This window comes from Artemia sp. Qi Xiang Cuo, chromosome 15 (genome assembly GCF_049724085.1).
Source record: "Artemia sp. Qi Xiang Cuo chromosome 15, ASM4972408v1, whole genome shotgun sequence".
In the NCBI taxonomy this organism is placed as follows: domain Eukaryota; kingdom Metazoa; phylum Arthropoda; class Branchiopoda; order Anostraca; family Artemiidae; genus Artemia; species Artemia sp. Qi Xiang Cuo.
The window spans coordinates 12,931,448-12,948,490 of NC_142808.1; the positions used below are offsets into that span (position 1 = coordinate 12,931,448).

General features: G+C 32.8%; 1 protein-coding gene across 1 annotated transcript in view; it reads left to right on the forward strand.

Moving 5' to 3' along the window:
- LOC148943344 (helicase POLQ-like) overlaps positions 1-17,043 on the forward strand; it is a 137,341-nt gene that overhangs the window by 59,200 nt on the left and 61,098 nt on the right. Inside the window, exon 8 of the mRNA XM_089101888.1 lies at positions 4,495-4,616. Coding sequence (XP_088958014.1) covers positions 4,495-4,616 — 122 coding nt within the window. The remainder of the gene's footprint in view (positions 1-4,494; positions 4,617-17,043) is intronic.

Here is a 17,043-nt window from a genome sequence, read left to right on the forward strand (position 1 = left end):
GAGGTTTGTCGACTTATTGATACGTTACAGCATGGCAGATAGGGATGATTCTGCAGTAAATTTTGGTTTTGAATCAATTAAATTAGAATGCCGTTTAGAGGTTTGTCGACTTCTTGATACGTCACAGCATTGAAAATACGGGTGATTCTGTATTAAACTTTATAAAATAGTGATTCTGTTTTAAGTTCTATGTTTTAATAAGTAAAACGAAAGATCTATTCCGATGTCTGTTGACATCTTGAAATTTGACTGCACATAAGATAGGGGTGACTTTGTTGTATATATTATTCTACAGTGATTACGTAGTAAGTTTTGGTTTTTAGTCAATAAACTAAGAAGTACGTTTAGAGGTTTGTCGACTTCTTGAAACGTTACAGCATGGCAGATAGGGATGATTCTATAGTAAATTTGATTCTATATTGATTCTGTAGTAAATATTGGTTTGAATCAATAAACTGTGAGTGACGTTCAGAGGTTTGTCGACTTCTTGAAACGTTACATTATGGCAGATAGGGGTGACTCTATAGTAAATTTGATTCTATAATGATTCTTTAGTAAATTTTGGTTTTGAATCAATAAACTGCGAAGGACGTTTAGCGGTTTGTCGACTTCTTGATACGTTACAGCATGGCAGATAGGGATGATTCTATAGTAAATTTGATTCTATAATGATTCTGTAGTAAATATTTGTTTGAATCAATAAACTGGGAAGGACGTTTAGAGGTTTGTCGACTTCTTGATACGTTACAGCATGGCAGATAGGGATGATTCTATAGTAAATTTTATTCTATAATGATTCTGTAGTAAATATTGGTTTTGAATCAATAAACTGCGAAGGACGTTTAGAGGTTTGTCGACTTCTTGATACGTTACAGCATGGAAGATAGGGATGATTCTGCAGTAAATTTTGGTTTTGAATCAATAAACGTAGAAGGCCGTTTAGAGGGTTATTGACTTCTTGAAATGATACAGCATGGCAGATAGGGATGATTCTATAGTAAATTTGATTCTATTGTGATTCTGTAGTAAATTTTGTTTTTTAATCAATAAACTGCGAAGGACGTTTAGAGGTTTGTTGACTTCTTGATATGTTACAGGGTGTCAAATAGGGATGATTCTATAGTAAATTTGATTCTATAATGATTCTGTAGTAAATTTTAGGTTTGAATCAGTAAACCGAGAAGTACGTTACGCGGTTTATTGACTTCTTGAAACTTGACTGTCCGGCAGACAGGGGTGACTACGTAATAAATATGATTATATAGTGATCCTATAGTAAATTTTAGTTTTGACTCAATAAACTTAGAAGTCTGGTCATGGGTCTGTTGACATCTTGAATCGTTACAGCGTGGCAAATAGGGATGATTCTGCAGTAAATTTTTGTTTTGAATCAATTAACTTAGAATGCCTTTTAGAGGTTTATCGACTTCTTGAAACGTTACAGAATGGCAGATAGGGGTGACTCTATAGTAAATTTGATTATATAGTGATTCTGTAGTAAATTTTGTTTTTTAATAAATAAACTGTAAAGGCTGTTCCGAGTTTTGTTGACATCTTGACTCGTTACAGCATGGAAAAGAGGGATGATTCTTTTGTAAATTTGATTCTACAGTGATTCTGTAGTAAATTTTGGTTTTGAATCAATAAACTGCGAAGTACGTTTAGAGGTTTGTCGACTTCTTGATACGTTCTACCATGGCAGATAGGGGAAGAGGGCGTGTTTACCGACGATGCGTTTAAGTATAGCACCTATTTATCTATAGAAGTTAAATATGTATTATAATATTGACAATTGTAACTCATTTTTACTTCTTTTTTTTAATTTAACTATTTAAATCGAATCTTTATGTTGAAGTATTTATTAAAACCGAACATTCAACCGTATGAAAAAAGCTTGTAGGGTGATGTAAAATCTTACGGTTGAAATGTAATTCAAAGCTGTTAGTTCTACTACCCCACCCCCAAACTCATAACATTAGAAAGAAAGAAGAGATAAATTGTAGTTTGCAGGTACTTAAGCTACTACATATTATTAAAGGTGATTTTACAGAATATTTTGATTTTCAGTCAATAAACTGAGAAGGATGTCTAGACAGGGTTGCCACCTTCAGTGATTTATGACTATTTCTTGTGATTTTTTGTATTGCATAGAAAGAAAGGTCACTAAATCAGCAAATAAATCATTAGATTATTGAAGAAAATCACTAAATCAGCCAAAGTACTACTACTAACAACTCACCGCAACACCAAGCCGCCTGAGGCCATCACAGCTATGCACGCTCCTCCTCCATCCCAATCTCAACAACACTAAATCCAAAAACAACCAAACAATCCCTAAATTCTTGTGATTTGTTTTTTGACCGGGTGGCAACCCTGTGTCTGGAGGTTTCTAGATTTTTTTCAAACGTTTCAGCATGAAAGATAGGTGTAGGCGATGCGTTTATCTTAAATCATGGAGAAATGTTTTAAATTGAGATGTCTGGTCTATATAAATAAAATTTGTGAGACTGTTTTGTTGATTCCTTATTTGGTTGGTATTAAAGTGACTTGGAGATTCAGTTACTTTATTATAGGGATGATCTGATACTTAAGGTTCTGTTTTGTCAAAGACAGCCATGTCTTTATATTTATCTAGTAAGGAACTTTTACATTAAACACTTAAGAGTTCAATTAGAACTAGAATTTCGGTTTATTTACTTAGCTTAGTACGGTTTTCAATATGAATATATAGGGTGTTCAATTAAATATAAAAGATCTTAAGCCGAACTGGCCAGCCCCGGCAAAACAAAGAAATGAATCTGAAAATGGCAAACGGGTGTATGGCCAGAGAACAAAAATCAAACGAATATTTTGCCTGTATAGAACAAGTTGTCTTCAACGTAGAAAAAAACAATAAAAAACAACTAGAATCTAAAACTAAAATAATTTATATATATATATATATATATATATATATATATATATATATATATATATATATATATATATATATATATATATATATATATATATATATATATATATATATATATATATATATATATATATATATATATATATATATATATATATATATTAGTCAGTGTTTTTGTTTTATTTATTTTTTTATTTATATTATTTTCATTTTATGTTCTAGCTTCTTTTTTTGTTGTTTTTTTATATATTGAAGACGCCTTGTTTCATACGGGCGAAAAATTCGTTTAATTTTTGTTCTCTTCGTTTCCTTTTACTGACCATAGGCCTGTTTGTCATGTTCAGATTCATTTCTTTATTTTACCCATTAGAACAGACCGATATAAACAGTAAATTAAACAATATCAATGGGACAAAGTAATTATTTCTTTCTTGTATTTTGATTATTGGCAAATGGTAATTATGTGCCAAAAGTGCACAAAAAAAATGAAAACTGACTATTCATATAAAATTTTATATAAGAATCTAAAAATTTCGTATAAAAAGTGATTTGCCATGGCACCAATGTCACTACCCAAAGAGCTTTTCGAATGACTTCCATAAAAAAATAATTTATCAATTATATATTTTTGTCAATTGCAGAAGAAAAATAGTTATTCATCTTCCCCTAAGATTCTAAGATCCCCTACCACTCCCCAAGAAAAGAAAAGCGCATTTTTTTCGGACTACGCGTAAAATTCGTAACAGCATCTAATCAACAATGAAATGCAGTCACTTATGTTTTGGCATAGACAAAAAATTCATGCTCTTTTGTTATCAACTTAAAGCCAACTGTTTCTGACATGATTCCCCAGGAAATAGTTATAGTTTTTGAAATACGTAATAGTTTGACTATTCGCCTCATATCAACCTCGCTTATCTCTCATTCATCAAATAGATTCCAGCTCTTCTGTGAACGGGTATTACTGTTTCATAAGCAAGTCATTTGTTGTAGTCTTAATTTGTCGTCTAAAAATGCACATAAATGACGTCTTTGTATACAAACTCTTAGAGTTTGTCTTGAGGAAAAATAGGCTAATTACAACTTAGCTCTGAAATAGCTTAGTTTACCAAGTCTCCGTGAGGGTCGATCTCGGTTGATGATCCCCTTTGGCTGCTTCCTGGTTTCAAGCTCTAAACATGGTACGTTACTACCACCAGCTATCCTACCCCGTGCGAACACCTGCACGAAAAATAAACTAAAGTTCTTTTTTCCTTTTTTTAGAATGGTTTGTAAGAAGTTAAAGCAAAATTTTCTATTGTGTAATTGTAAAAAACGCTATTTAGTCTCTTTTTATGGCTATGACATATGTTGTGATTGTGACAACAACTTTTTGGGTCCTGAATTTGACCCAAAAAGGTCTGAATTGAAATTAATTTAAGAATTATTGTATTATATATATATATATATATATATATATATATATATATATATATATATATATATATATATATATATATATATATATATATATATATATATATATATATATATATATATATATATATATATATATATATATATACAATATATATGTACAGGTTAAAAGTCTGCTAAGAAGTCCAATTGAAAACTGCGTTTCAAGATTAATGGATGAAGAAGCTAAAGTGCTCAAATATTTGCTCTTAAGTGCTGTCTCCCTTGGATTAGCTAAAAATACTAGGTAAGTTTTTAAATTCTTATTTGAGCAATAGACCATTGGATTATAAGTTCCTTTCCATATAGACGTTCAGTATACAGCTTGGCCCAAATTCATGTTATATTTTTTAAGCGGAAAATGTTAAATCTTCTTGAATAGGTATTTATTTTCCTGGGGGAGGGGGTAATTACAACTCGATGTGTAAAGTTTGGGTATTCTCCAGATAAGTTTGGGGTATTTAAAATTCAAATGTTGAAAATGAAACACATTTGGTTTTATGTAATTTATGGTTTATTATTTATTAATAATAATTCATAATTAATGATTTACCTATTTAGTTTAATATTTTACGAAATTTGTGTGTTGCGTAATCAGAAGTGTGTTTTTGGTTGTGTTTTTTTTTTCTTCTTCTTTTTGTTCAAGCAGGTTTCAGTTAAAATTGACTAGGAATTAAAGCTCAGTGTGGTATTTAAAACCACACAGGTGGCGAATTGGCTTAATTCCAAAGGCTTTTAACTTTTAGTTGAAACTTTTATAAAAAAATTTATAAATTTAATTCATTTTTTACGCTGAAATGAAATATTTTTGCCCTCTTTAATTCAAAATCTTTTTTCCGTCACTGTCTTTATAGTGTATTACGGTAATCACCTGGCAAAAAAAAAAAAAAAAAAAAAAAAAAAAAAAAAAAAAAACTGCCTTCCTACTTTAGTAACTGAAATAAATGAGCACTTGAACAAGGTCTAGACCCTACTCATCCATCCAGTTCCCCAGGACAAAACAGTATAACCAATCCGACAGTCCGAAAATCAAGTCCAAAATAGAGCAAAATCAGCATCAATAAGCATACGTCTATGTTCCAAAACCAAGCTATAGCACCTTAAATCTACAAACACATTATATTCCCAAGGTGATCACCATATATCGGGGCTCGTCAGATGAAAACTCATTGCCTAAATGGGTTTCGGCGCTTAAATTTCATTACCCAGGCAATTGAGTGCGCCATGCCATAATCTGGCATACCCCTATATAGTGCCACCAATGGAATAAACATAAACAAAATCCAAAACATCCAAAAAATAAAAATATATACCCCAGAAAAAAATTTTTTCAAACATTCTTAACCAACCTTCAAATAACACTGAGAGCCGAACTTCAACCGATTTAAATACAAACAAATAGATAACACTAGTCCTCCACCCGGAACAGTTTCACTTTCACTCAAATTCTAAGAATTAAATTCCGAATATTCCACCATAATCTTTACCACAGGTGTCGCAATCCAACCCTCAACAACCGGGAAGAAAAACCAATTCCGTCAACAAGTTACCGTAAAATATTCAAGATATCTTGATAACTTTTATTATACTTATGTAAAAGCTGATTATAATTAAAACAAAGCTTTTTAAATTGCCAAGCAAGTTTATTGGCGGAAAAACCTCTTATGATTAGCTTCTTGCTAAGTATCATACATCTATTTCTAAAATCGATGTACAAATTCTTGCATATCTAAATAGTTGGGAAAAATACGATGAATGTTATATTTGAATAAATATTACTTTTTGGAAATGGAAAATTAACTATTTCAAAATTAAAATCGTCTGTTTTATTATATATTTTAACATTTATTGTATTATTAGGTACCAAATTAATCTCTAAATCTAGAAAATGGTCATATTTGCCATTTCCATTACTGGATTCCAGCTTTAACTCTGGTGGATATATTTTACTTGCAATCTCTAAAAAATTTGAACAATTTATCAACAGAAGGTCATCTAAATTTCTCTTATTATTTGAGAGAAAATACTTTATATTATTTCGATTCTTTTTATCCTTCATATAATCATATTCTAGATAATTTAGAAATAGGTCCGTTAGAACTGGACTGGCATTAGGCTACCCCCCCGAGGAATTTCATTACATGGATAATATTGATGGCCATTAAATTTTATATAAGTATTAAATAGAACAAATTCTAGTAGATCAAAAATCATATCTAGGCTATAACATCTTGAGCTAGTGGTACTATTAAAATAATTAGTCCATCTCGCCTTCTTATTATACGTATCAATTTTTTAAAACGGCAAATTAGACAAAAGAAAAGCTTTCTTAATAATCTTTTTTAAATTTATAAATACTAAATTAATGGGTAAATTTGTATATAATGTAGTGAAATCAAACGAGTCCACTCTTTTGGCTGAAACTGAAGCAAGAGAGTCTATTACTTGCTGCGAATTATTAACACTCCAGTATGGATTAAACTTAGAATTTTTTTTAATTCCCGAACAATATGCCTCAAACTTAATTTTAATTTCTCCTAAAATACACGACAAGTTAGTAGCCGCAACTCTGGTCGGGCACCTTGCTGCCCCCGCAATAAAGCGTGGTTTCGAGGGATTTTTATGAAATTTTGCCGTCCAATATAAAAATAGGAACTTTTTATCATTATTATTAACTTTAATATTAAATTTTTTAAAAAGTATATCCTCTATTCCATTCAATAGACTATTATTAACATCTTGAACCTTCTTATATGTATTTGTTGTACCAAGCTCCTTTGTTAAAACATCACAATAAAGCTTCTTACAAATTATTGCAAAATTATTATTTGCTTTATCAATGGGTACAATTACAAAATCCCTCTTTATATTATCAATTGCTTGTTTTATCTTAGAATTATAAAAAACAACATCATTATCATGCTTATTTGTCTTCTTATATATCTTATTTCTAACGTTATTAATAATGAAATTTTTCCAATTCTGGAAATATTTTTTATTAATTTTCTCTTTTTCGCACCAATTATCAATAAATATTTCGATATTATTATTTAAAACTCTAAGCAGATTTGAGGGTTTTAGATGATTTGAAAGACAGAATTTAGCCCCCATTTTCATTATATTTTGCAATTCAATTTGCTTAATTATTGTTAAATCACCTGTAATAATATGCTCGTAAGTTGGATTACCAAACGATAGCAATTGGTCACACTTACAAATAGGTTTCCAATTACTATCCGTGTCAAAGTTCCAAGTATTAAATTATAATTAAAAATCATTTGTTCTATCGGTTTTGAAAATTTATGTGTTATAATCGGATTATTCTTATACTTCAAATTACTAGGAAGGGCCTGCTTCACATCAGCCTGGTTTAAAATTCCAGGTAAATTTATATCCTCTATTTGTTTACTTATAAAAGTTATAGGAAGACATAATCTATTCTCCTTATTAACAGTCTTATCTGACTTTTTTTCATTTTCATTACCTTTAGTTCTAGCAAGAATACATACTGTATCATAAATCAGTTTAGTTTTTGAGTTACATGGTGTTTTATTATTTACATTCCAAAATAATTTTATTAAATTATTTTTTGATAACTTATTCAAACATTTTATTATGCTAGCCATACCATTAGACTCAAATAGTATGCACAAATCCTTCAAATAGATGTCTAAATCTATATTCTTTTTTTATTATTTTTCCTATGCCCTCTTGATCGAGTTTTACTTTTAACTGGATGATTAAAATAAGGATGGTCCATTAAACCATTTATACAAATAACAACAACATTAGAGATGTCTCCATATTTAGCCACTCGATCATTCAACCCGAACGGATAAGCAGTACCGAGGGTATGGATCCAATAGTCTTCACGTTTACGTAAATTTATATTTTTCTCTTCTTTAGTTATATTACTTAATTCCAAATTTTCTAAAATCGTAATGGTTAAATCAGTTAAAGCACAGGTACCATTATTACAATGTTGTACTAGATAGCTATTCGTTTTTTTACCTTTAATTGTGCTTTTGCGCCCCGAAAATCTCTCATATATGTTATTAATACTTTCCCCCACATATTGTAAGCCACAAATTTTACACTCCAACAAATAAATTATATTATTTTTTTTAAAATTTACCCTACCCCTAAACAAACATTTAAAATTGGTTTTATATAATGTGATTTGTACCATAGCCCTAGGGGTTAAATTATCTCGGCAGATAAAACAACGACCAGTCCACCTACCAATATCCGGTAGACCTCTTTTAATATTACTAGAATTATAATTTACCATTAATAACAAAGTAAAAAACAAAAAACGACAAACAAAACAAAATCCAAATCATATCCAAAAATCAAGCATATTTCCATTAGCCATAACACCGAAAAACAACCCAAAACCAAAAATAAAATTACTTCCCAGAACAATTATCCGTCTCAGGTTAAAACCTGGATCAGGGTTAAGGTCTGTCGGGGAAAAATTTTTTAAACAATTCCTCCACCAGCACTAGATCCAACCTGAAATCATATAGTGTATTACGGTAATCACCTGGCAAAAAAAAAAAAAAAAAAAAAAAAAAAAAAAAAAAAAAAAAAAAAAACTGTCTTCCTACTTTAGTAACTGAAATAAATGAGCACTTGAACAAGGTCTAGACCCTACTCATCCATCCAGTTCCCCAGGACAAAACAGTATAACCAATCCGACAGTCCGAAAATCAACTCCAAAATAGAGCAAAATCAGCATCAATAAGCATACGTCAATGTTCCAAAACCAAGCTATAGCACCTTAAATCTACAAAAACATTATATTCCCAAGGTGATCACCATATATTGGGGCTCGTCAGATGAAAACTCATTGCCTAAATGGGTTTCGGCGCTTAAATTTCATTACCCAGGCAATTGAGCGCGCCATGCCATAATCTGGCATACCCCCATATAGTGCCACCAATGGAATAAACATAAACAAAATCCAAAACATCCCAAAAATAAAAATATATACCCCAGAAAAATTTTTTTCAAACATTCTTAACCAACCTTCAAATAACACTGAGAGCCGAACTTCAACCCATTTAAATACAATCAAATAAATAACACTAGTCCTTCACCCGGAACAGTTTCACTTTCACTCAAATTCTAAGAGTTAAATTCCGAATATTCCACCATAATCTTTACCACAGGTGTCGCAATCCAACCCTCAACAACCGGGAAGATAAACCAATTCCGTCAACCAGTCACCGTAGAATATCATTCAAGATATCTTGATAACTTTTATTATACTTATGCAAAAGCTGACTGTACTTAAAACAAAGCTTTTTAAATTGCCAAGCAAGTTTATTGGCGGAAAAACCTCTTATGATTAGCTTCTTGCTAAGTAACATACATCTATTTCTAAAATCGATGTACAAATTCTTGCATATCTAAATAGTTGGGAAAAATACGATGAATGTTATATTTGAATAAATATTACTTTTTGGAAATGGAAAATTAACTATTTCAAAATTAAAATCGTCTGTTTTATTATATATTTTAAAATTTATTGTATTATTAGGTATTATTAGGTATTGTATTATTAGGAAGAAATTTAGAAACGCAGCTAAAAACATTAGCGAAAAGCTATAAGTTAAGTAGAATATAGAGGGGGTTGTATAAGATGTTTTTGAGTGATAGATTGAAAAATTAAAGTATCAGAGGCAACGCTGTAGCGTTGCCAATAGTAAAGGCCATGCGGCTCCAATGTTTTATTATTATTATTATTTTTTTCCCAGAGGCACTTCATATGGAACGGGTCGTCGTAGAAACTTCAAAGGGGGCTGATTCGATTGGAAATCGAGAGTTCTAGTTCCCTTTTTAATAGTCGAAAATGATTGCAGGGCCCCTAGCCCCACCACGCCCATTATTACCCCAAACACATCCAATCAAAATTTTGATATAGCCATTTTGTTCAGCGTAGTTGTTTTCCAAATAGAAACTATTTTTTTGAGGAAGACATTCCCCCACAACCCTCAGGGCCAGGGTTTTAAGCTATGGCCTGGGGGCATATAAGGTTTTTATAGAAGACGTTGTCGTCTAAACTTCAAAAAAGTCTCATTCGATTGCAAATTCAAAGGGCTAGTGCCCTTTTTAAGTGATTGGAGTGCAACTAGCCCCCCCCCCCCACGCCCATCATTTCCCCCAACACATCCAATCAAAATTTTTAGATATCCATCTTGTTCAGCTCAGTTGATTTTCAGATAGAAAATATGTTTTTGAGATAAACAATCCCCCAAAGCCCTATGGGCAAGGGTTTTAAGTTATACCCTGGGGGCATATAAGGTTTTATAGAAGGCGTTGTCGTAGAAACTTCAAAAAAGGCTCATTCGATTGGAAATTAAAAAAGCTAGTTCCCTTTTTAATAGTCAAAAGTGATTGGAAGGCAACTAGCCCCCCCCCCACGCCCATCATTCTCCCAAACACAATCAATAGAAATTTTGAAATAGCCATTTTGTTCAGCGTAGTTTATTTCAAAATAGAAAATATATTTTTGAGGACAATACTCCCCCATAACCCTCAGGGCAAGGTTTTTAAGTTCTGCCCTGGGGGCATATAAGGTTTTTATAGAAGTTGCTGATGTAGAAACTTAAAGAAAGGCTAATTCGATTGGAAATTCAAAGGGCTAGTGCCCTTTTTAATAGTCGAAAGTGAATGGTGGGCAACAGCCCCCCCCCCACGCCCATCAGTTCCCCAAACACAACCATTCGAAATGTTCAGATAGCCATTTTGTTCAGCGCATTTGATTTCCAGATAGAAAACATGTTTTTGAGGAGGATACTCCCCCACAACCCTCAGGGCAAGGGTTTTAAGTTATGCCCTAAGGGCATATAAGGTTTTTGTAGAAGGCGTTGTCGTAGAAACTTCAAAAAAGCTCATTTAATTTGAAATTCAAAAACCTAGTGTCCTTTTTAATAGTCGAAAGTGATTGGAGGGCAACTAGCCCCCCCCCACGCCCATCATTCTCCCAAACACATCCAATGAAAATTTTGAAATAGCCATTTTGTTCAGCGTAGTTGATTTCCTAAAAGAAAATATATTTTTGAGGAGGACACTCCCCTACAACCCTCAGGGCAAGGGTTTTAAGTTATGCCCTGGGGGCATATAGGGTTTTTATAGAAGGCTTTGTCGTAGAAACTTCAAAACTGGCTCATTCGATTGGAAATTAAAGAGCTAGTGCCCTATTTAATAGTTAAAAGTGATTGGAATGTAACTGGCCCCCCCCCCCCCAATCCCATCATTCCCCCAAACACATCCATTTGAAATATTGAGATATCCAATTTGTACAGGGGACTTGATTACCAGATATAAAATATATTTTTGAGGAGGACACTCCCCCACAACCCTTAGGACAAGGGTTTTAAGATAACCCTGGGGGCATGTAAGTTTTTTATAGAAGGTGTTGTCGTAGAAACTTCAAAAAAGGCTAATTCGATTGGAAATTCAAAGGGATCGTGCCCTTTTAATAGTCGAAAGTGATTGGAGGGCAACTATCCCCCCCCCCCCGCCCATCAGTCCCCCAAACACATCCAATCAAAATTTTGAGATAGCCATTTTGTTCAGCGTAGTTGATTTCCAGATTGAATACATGTTTTTGAGGAGGACAATCCCCCACAACCCTCAGGGCAAGGGTTTTAAGTTATGCCCTAGGGGCATATAAGGTTTTTGTAGAAGGCGTTGTCGTAGAAACTTCAAAAAAGCTCATTCGATTTGAAATTCAAAAACCTAGTGCCCTTTTTAATAGTCGAAAATGATTGAAGGGCAACTAGCCCTCCCCCACGCCCCTCCTTTCCCCACACACAGCCACACACAATTGTGAGATAGCCATGTTGTACAGCGTAGTTGATTTTCGGAGAGAACTGATATTTTTGAGGAGGACACTCCCCCATAACCCTCGGGGAAAGGGTTATAAGTTATGCCGTGGGGGCATAGAAGGTTTTTATAGAAGGCGTTGTCGTAGAAAATTCAAAAAAGGCTCATTCGATTGGAAATTCGAAGGTCTAGTGCCCTTTTAATTAGTCGAAAGTGAATTGAGGGCAACTAACACCCCTCTCACGCCCGGGTTTTCCCCAAACACATCCAATCAAAATTTTAAGACAGCCATTTTATTAAACGTAGTTTTAAGGTCCGGAAATTAGGACTTTGAGAAAGACAAATCTCTCACCGCCCTCAGGGCAAGAGTTGTAAGTTAAGGATTCTTCGAATCCTTCATATTATTTCTTATGGAAGGGATACTCTTATAAACTTTAGAGAAGGCTCATTTGATTGGAAATTGATAGTTCTTGTTCACTTTTTAAGAGTCAAAAGATATTGGAGGGCAACTATCCCCCCCCGTTCTCCACGCCCTAAATGCATCAGATAAAAATTTAGTTAAAAATAGTTGAAAGGTTAAGTAACAAAACTCTGGCGTCGACAAAACCCCCCAGGGCCCGGGGGCAAGAAGGGATTCTCGTATAAACTTCAGAGAGGGCTCATTTGATTGGAAATTGGAAGTTTTAGTCCAACTCTTACGAGTCAAAATCGATCGAAGGGCGAATACCCCCCCACACCCTTTTCCCCCACCCCAACCTGTGAACTAGTTCTATTTATAACTGAAGGCTCAATGATAGGTAGAATGTTTTGGTACTAACACACACCTATTAGGTATCTGCTCTCCTCCCTAACAAGGAAAGAAACAGAGAGTGTAAGGCAGTGGTGGATCCGGGGGAGGGGCAAGGGAGCGCCTGCCCCTAACATAGTCTAAATTAATGTAATTTACTTAATTAACGCAAGATTGCGTTAATTAAACTTGCTCCTAACAAAATTTTATCGGATTAACCTATTTTGCGCCCCCCCCCTAAAAAATCTGGATCCGCCCCTGGTGTAAGGGCACTATAGATTTTAATATGCAATTCTCTAAACCCCGCTCCAAAGTTTATGCGACCACCTCTTCCACATAAAGGGCCTCTGGAAAAACTGCCCAGTATTAATTCACTGAACCCTTAATGGCTCTTTACTTAGGTAACGCTAAAGCATTGTTTCTGACCTAAAAAGTTGAGTAAAATTTTCAGCTTCCATTTTAATGAATATCCGAAATTATCTGAGGGGAATATGTTTTGAGGAGCATATTCCACGGGTGGGAAACTTCTGCTGGGTGGAAATTAACGCGGGGGATTTATCAGCAGGAAAAGAAAATGTTCTTTGAGGGGGGAGGAATTTCCCAGGTGTGGGTTTTCCAAATGTGAATTATTCAGGGAGGGGACGACTAAACCCATTCGATAATATTCTAAATTTTTCATCTGAAAGTAACGGGAATAAAGAATCAATGGAAATGTCAGAGATAGCACTTCAGGTTCCTTTAGACGATTTTGTTTGTGTCTTTGAAAAAAGACATTTTCAAAAGACATATAAATTCGTCTGTTTTAATTTTTTTATCGCAGCTTAATTATGCTTGTGAGGGGGGAGACTTCCCCCCACCACTGATTCTATTAAAGATTGTGTTTTTATCTCAAAGCTTAAAAATGAGCACTAGGCAATAAAAGTACTACTTAAAATAACATATATAGAATAATATATGCACATAACGCGGAACAATTAATCAAAATTGCATATTGTGAGTTGAGGCTCACCCAAATGATGGGCCAGGGGCCTCACCATTCCAATATGTATTAAATCAATCCTGCAATAACTGAAAATATGAATTATTTTGAGTAGTTTAACGTCTTCCAAAGATCATATGGTCCAATATTATACTGCCCAATGATTGTGTCTGCTCTCCTAAATTGGGAACAGGAGAGACAAGTAATGCTCCACCCCGCATAGGAGGAGCCTCCAACCTCACCCTCCCCTCTCCCACTGTCTGCGCTAAAATTTTCTTCCTTCAGCCAACTACACCGCCCCCACCCCAAAGACTTTAATAAAGTAAAGTTTTGTATGGGAAGTATACATAGTGAATCTATTATAATTATCCAATTGTAAGTTTAAAATACATACTCTTTGATAGATGCAAAATTGCTTTGGCACACAAAATCCTATTAAGGTCAATTCCAAACAGTCGTGATCTCTTTGTGTCAGCAAGTGAAATGGTCAAAACACCCTTATTGGAGCTATTTTTTTAATCCATTCATTGTAGCCAATCGCTGTCCACAAGTTATGCAAGCTGTCTATTATTCATATATAAGGTTTTTATCAAAGAGGTAATCGTATAGACTTTGAAAAAAGCCTCATTCGATTTATTAATTGAGAGTTCTATATCTGTTTTTTAAAGTAAAGAATAATCGGACAGTAAGCATCCCCCCCCCATGCAATAAAAACTTGAAACTTTTTGCAATCAAAAACGAACAAAAATTAATTTAAAAAACTTTCAGAAAAGTTAGTTTTTCAAAGAGGATTAAAGGCCATATTAAACTGATTGTCTGGATAAAAGGATAACTGTTAAAATTCAAACTCAAAACGATCAGAAATTACTATTAATGTATAAGTAAAACCCAAATCTAACAGGAATTAAATAAATGACCGTGGCAAAAAACATACCAAGATTAATAATATAAATAAGTAAACAGATTTTAAAGCGAGTAATGCTTAGATTGAATATGAAAATCAAGCTTAAAACGAAAAAAAATAGTTTGCTATTAAAGTATAAATGAAACTTAAAACGAACAGAAATTAAATAAATAATCAATGCGAGCAAACATACAATATATATTAATGTAAATGAATAAATAAATCGTAAAATAAGTGAAACTTAAATTGAATATGCAAATCAAGTTTGAATCGAATGAAAATAACTACAAACAAGAGTTTGGGTATCGCCTCACTGCAGAAGCCTAAAACCTACTGCGTCATTGGCGCTTTACTGAAAACGAATTATATTACAAATGTTTTCTTTTGTACTGAATACTAGAAATAAAAATTAAAAGTGCAATAAAATTTTTAAATGGTGAGCTTACAGCAATTAATATCATTGTGCATCCAAATATTCAGCTGGATTTATTAGTTTTTCTCCAAGATTGGTCAAGACAAATATAGTTTCACTACAAACAAAATTTGGATACTGCCCCCTTCTTTAACTGCAAAAACCTAAAGCCTTTTGCGTCATTGGTGCTTCACTGAAAATGAATTACTCTTATATTACAAATTTATTCTTTTCCAGTTCTTACAGCATTGAAAATGAAAATAAAAATTACAGTTAAAAAAAATCTTGAACTGATGGATCTTTCAACAATTAATGTCATTATATATCTAATATTCAATTTGATTTTGTTTATACTTCCCAAGACTTTTCAAGACTCGTATACTTTTCAGTAAAGCGCCAATGATGCAGTAGGTTTTAGGCTTCTGCAGTCAGGCGATACCCAAACTCTTGTTTGTAGTTATTTTTATTCGATTCAAACTTGATTTGCATATTAAATTTAAGTTTCATTCGTTTTAAGATTTATTTATTAATTTACATTAATATACATTGTATGTTTGTTCGCATTGATTGTTTATTTAATTTCTGTTCTTTTTAAGTTTCATTTATACTTTAATAACAAAATATTTTTGTCGTTTTAAGCTTGATTTTCATATTCAATTTAAGCATTACTCGCTTTGAGATCCATTTATTAATTTATGTTAGTACCTGTTGGATGTTTTTTGCTATGATTGTTTATGTCATTTCCGTTCGTTTTGGGTTTCATTTATTCTTTAATAGTTATTTCTGGTTGTTTTGAGTTTGAATTTTAACAGGTATTCATATCTCCTGAGCTTAAGTTTAATATGGCCTTTACTTTTCTTTGAAAAACTTAATTTTCGGAAATTTTTTTTTAATTAATAGATTAAAATGGACGTCATGGACAAAATTGTTAGGATGTGGAAGATGAAGCCAAACGACACAAAAGTAAAGTGTTGAGATGAGATGACTTTTATTTTCAACTATTAATTACATCATACGTACCTGGTACTTACCACATTTTTGAAATAACATTATCAACAAACGTAGAAATGGTAAGAACGTATGACGTTTTATATACTCATTCACTCTTCCTACTCTTTTCATACCTTTCAATACTATTTAACTCTCCCGTATAAAAAAAAAAAAAAATATTACAAACAACAATCAAAAATATATAATTCCCACCCAAAAAAAAAGCTTTTTTAATCTAATTTTAAACTGGAACTGATTTTCTGACTAATGCTTTCCGGGAAACCATTCCACAAATTAACTGAATAATTTCTATTTACAAAACTAGATCGACTCGTACTCCTTACTTCAAACTCCTTACTTGTATTGGCATGTTAAGCAATTGAGTGTAAGTAGTCAGTTTGGACAAGTCCCAGCTAAACACAGGAATTGGGCACAGTAACACAGGAATTGGGCAAAACACAGGATTAGTGATAAGGAAAGTGTTAATAGAGATGGGCAGAACATTTCAGAAGGGGATACACCATGATAAATTTGCAGGAAATGTTGCAGGAAAAGAACGAACAATTTAGAAGTGAAGGAAAATTTATTGTGCGAAGAGCAGTTAAAGACGTACTTTTTATTATTTATTTGGATTGTTTTATTCAAAAAAATTTTATTATTTTTTGGATTAAAAAAAATACTAATGCGTCAGGTACTGATAGTGTGGCAAATGGGTTTTCAAAATATCGGGGCTGTGAAGCTAGAAATAAATTGCAGGAGACTAAAA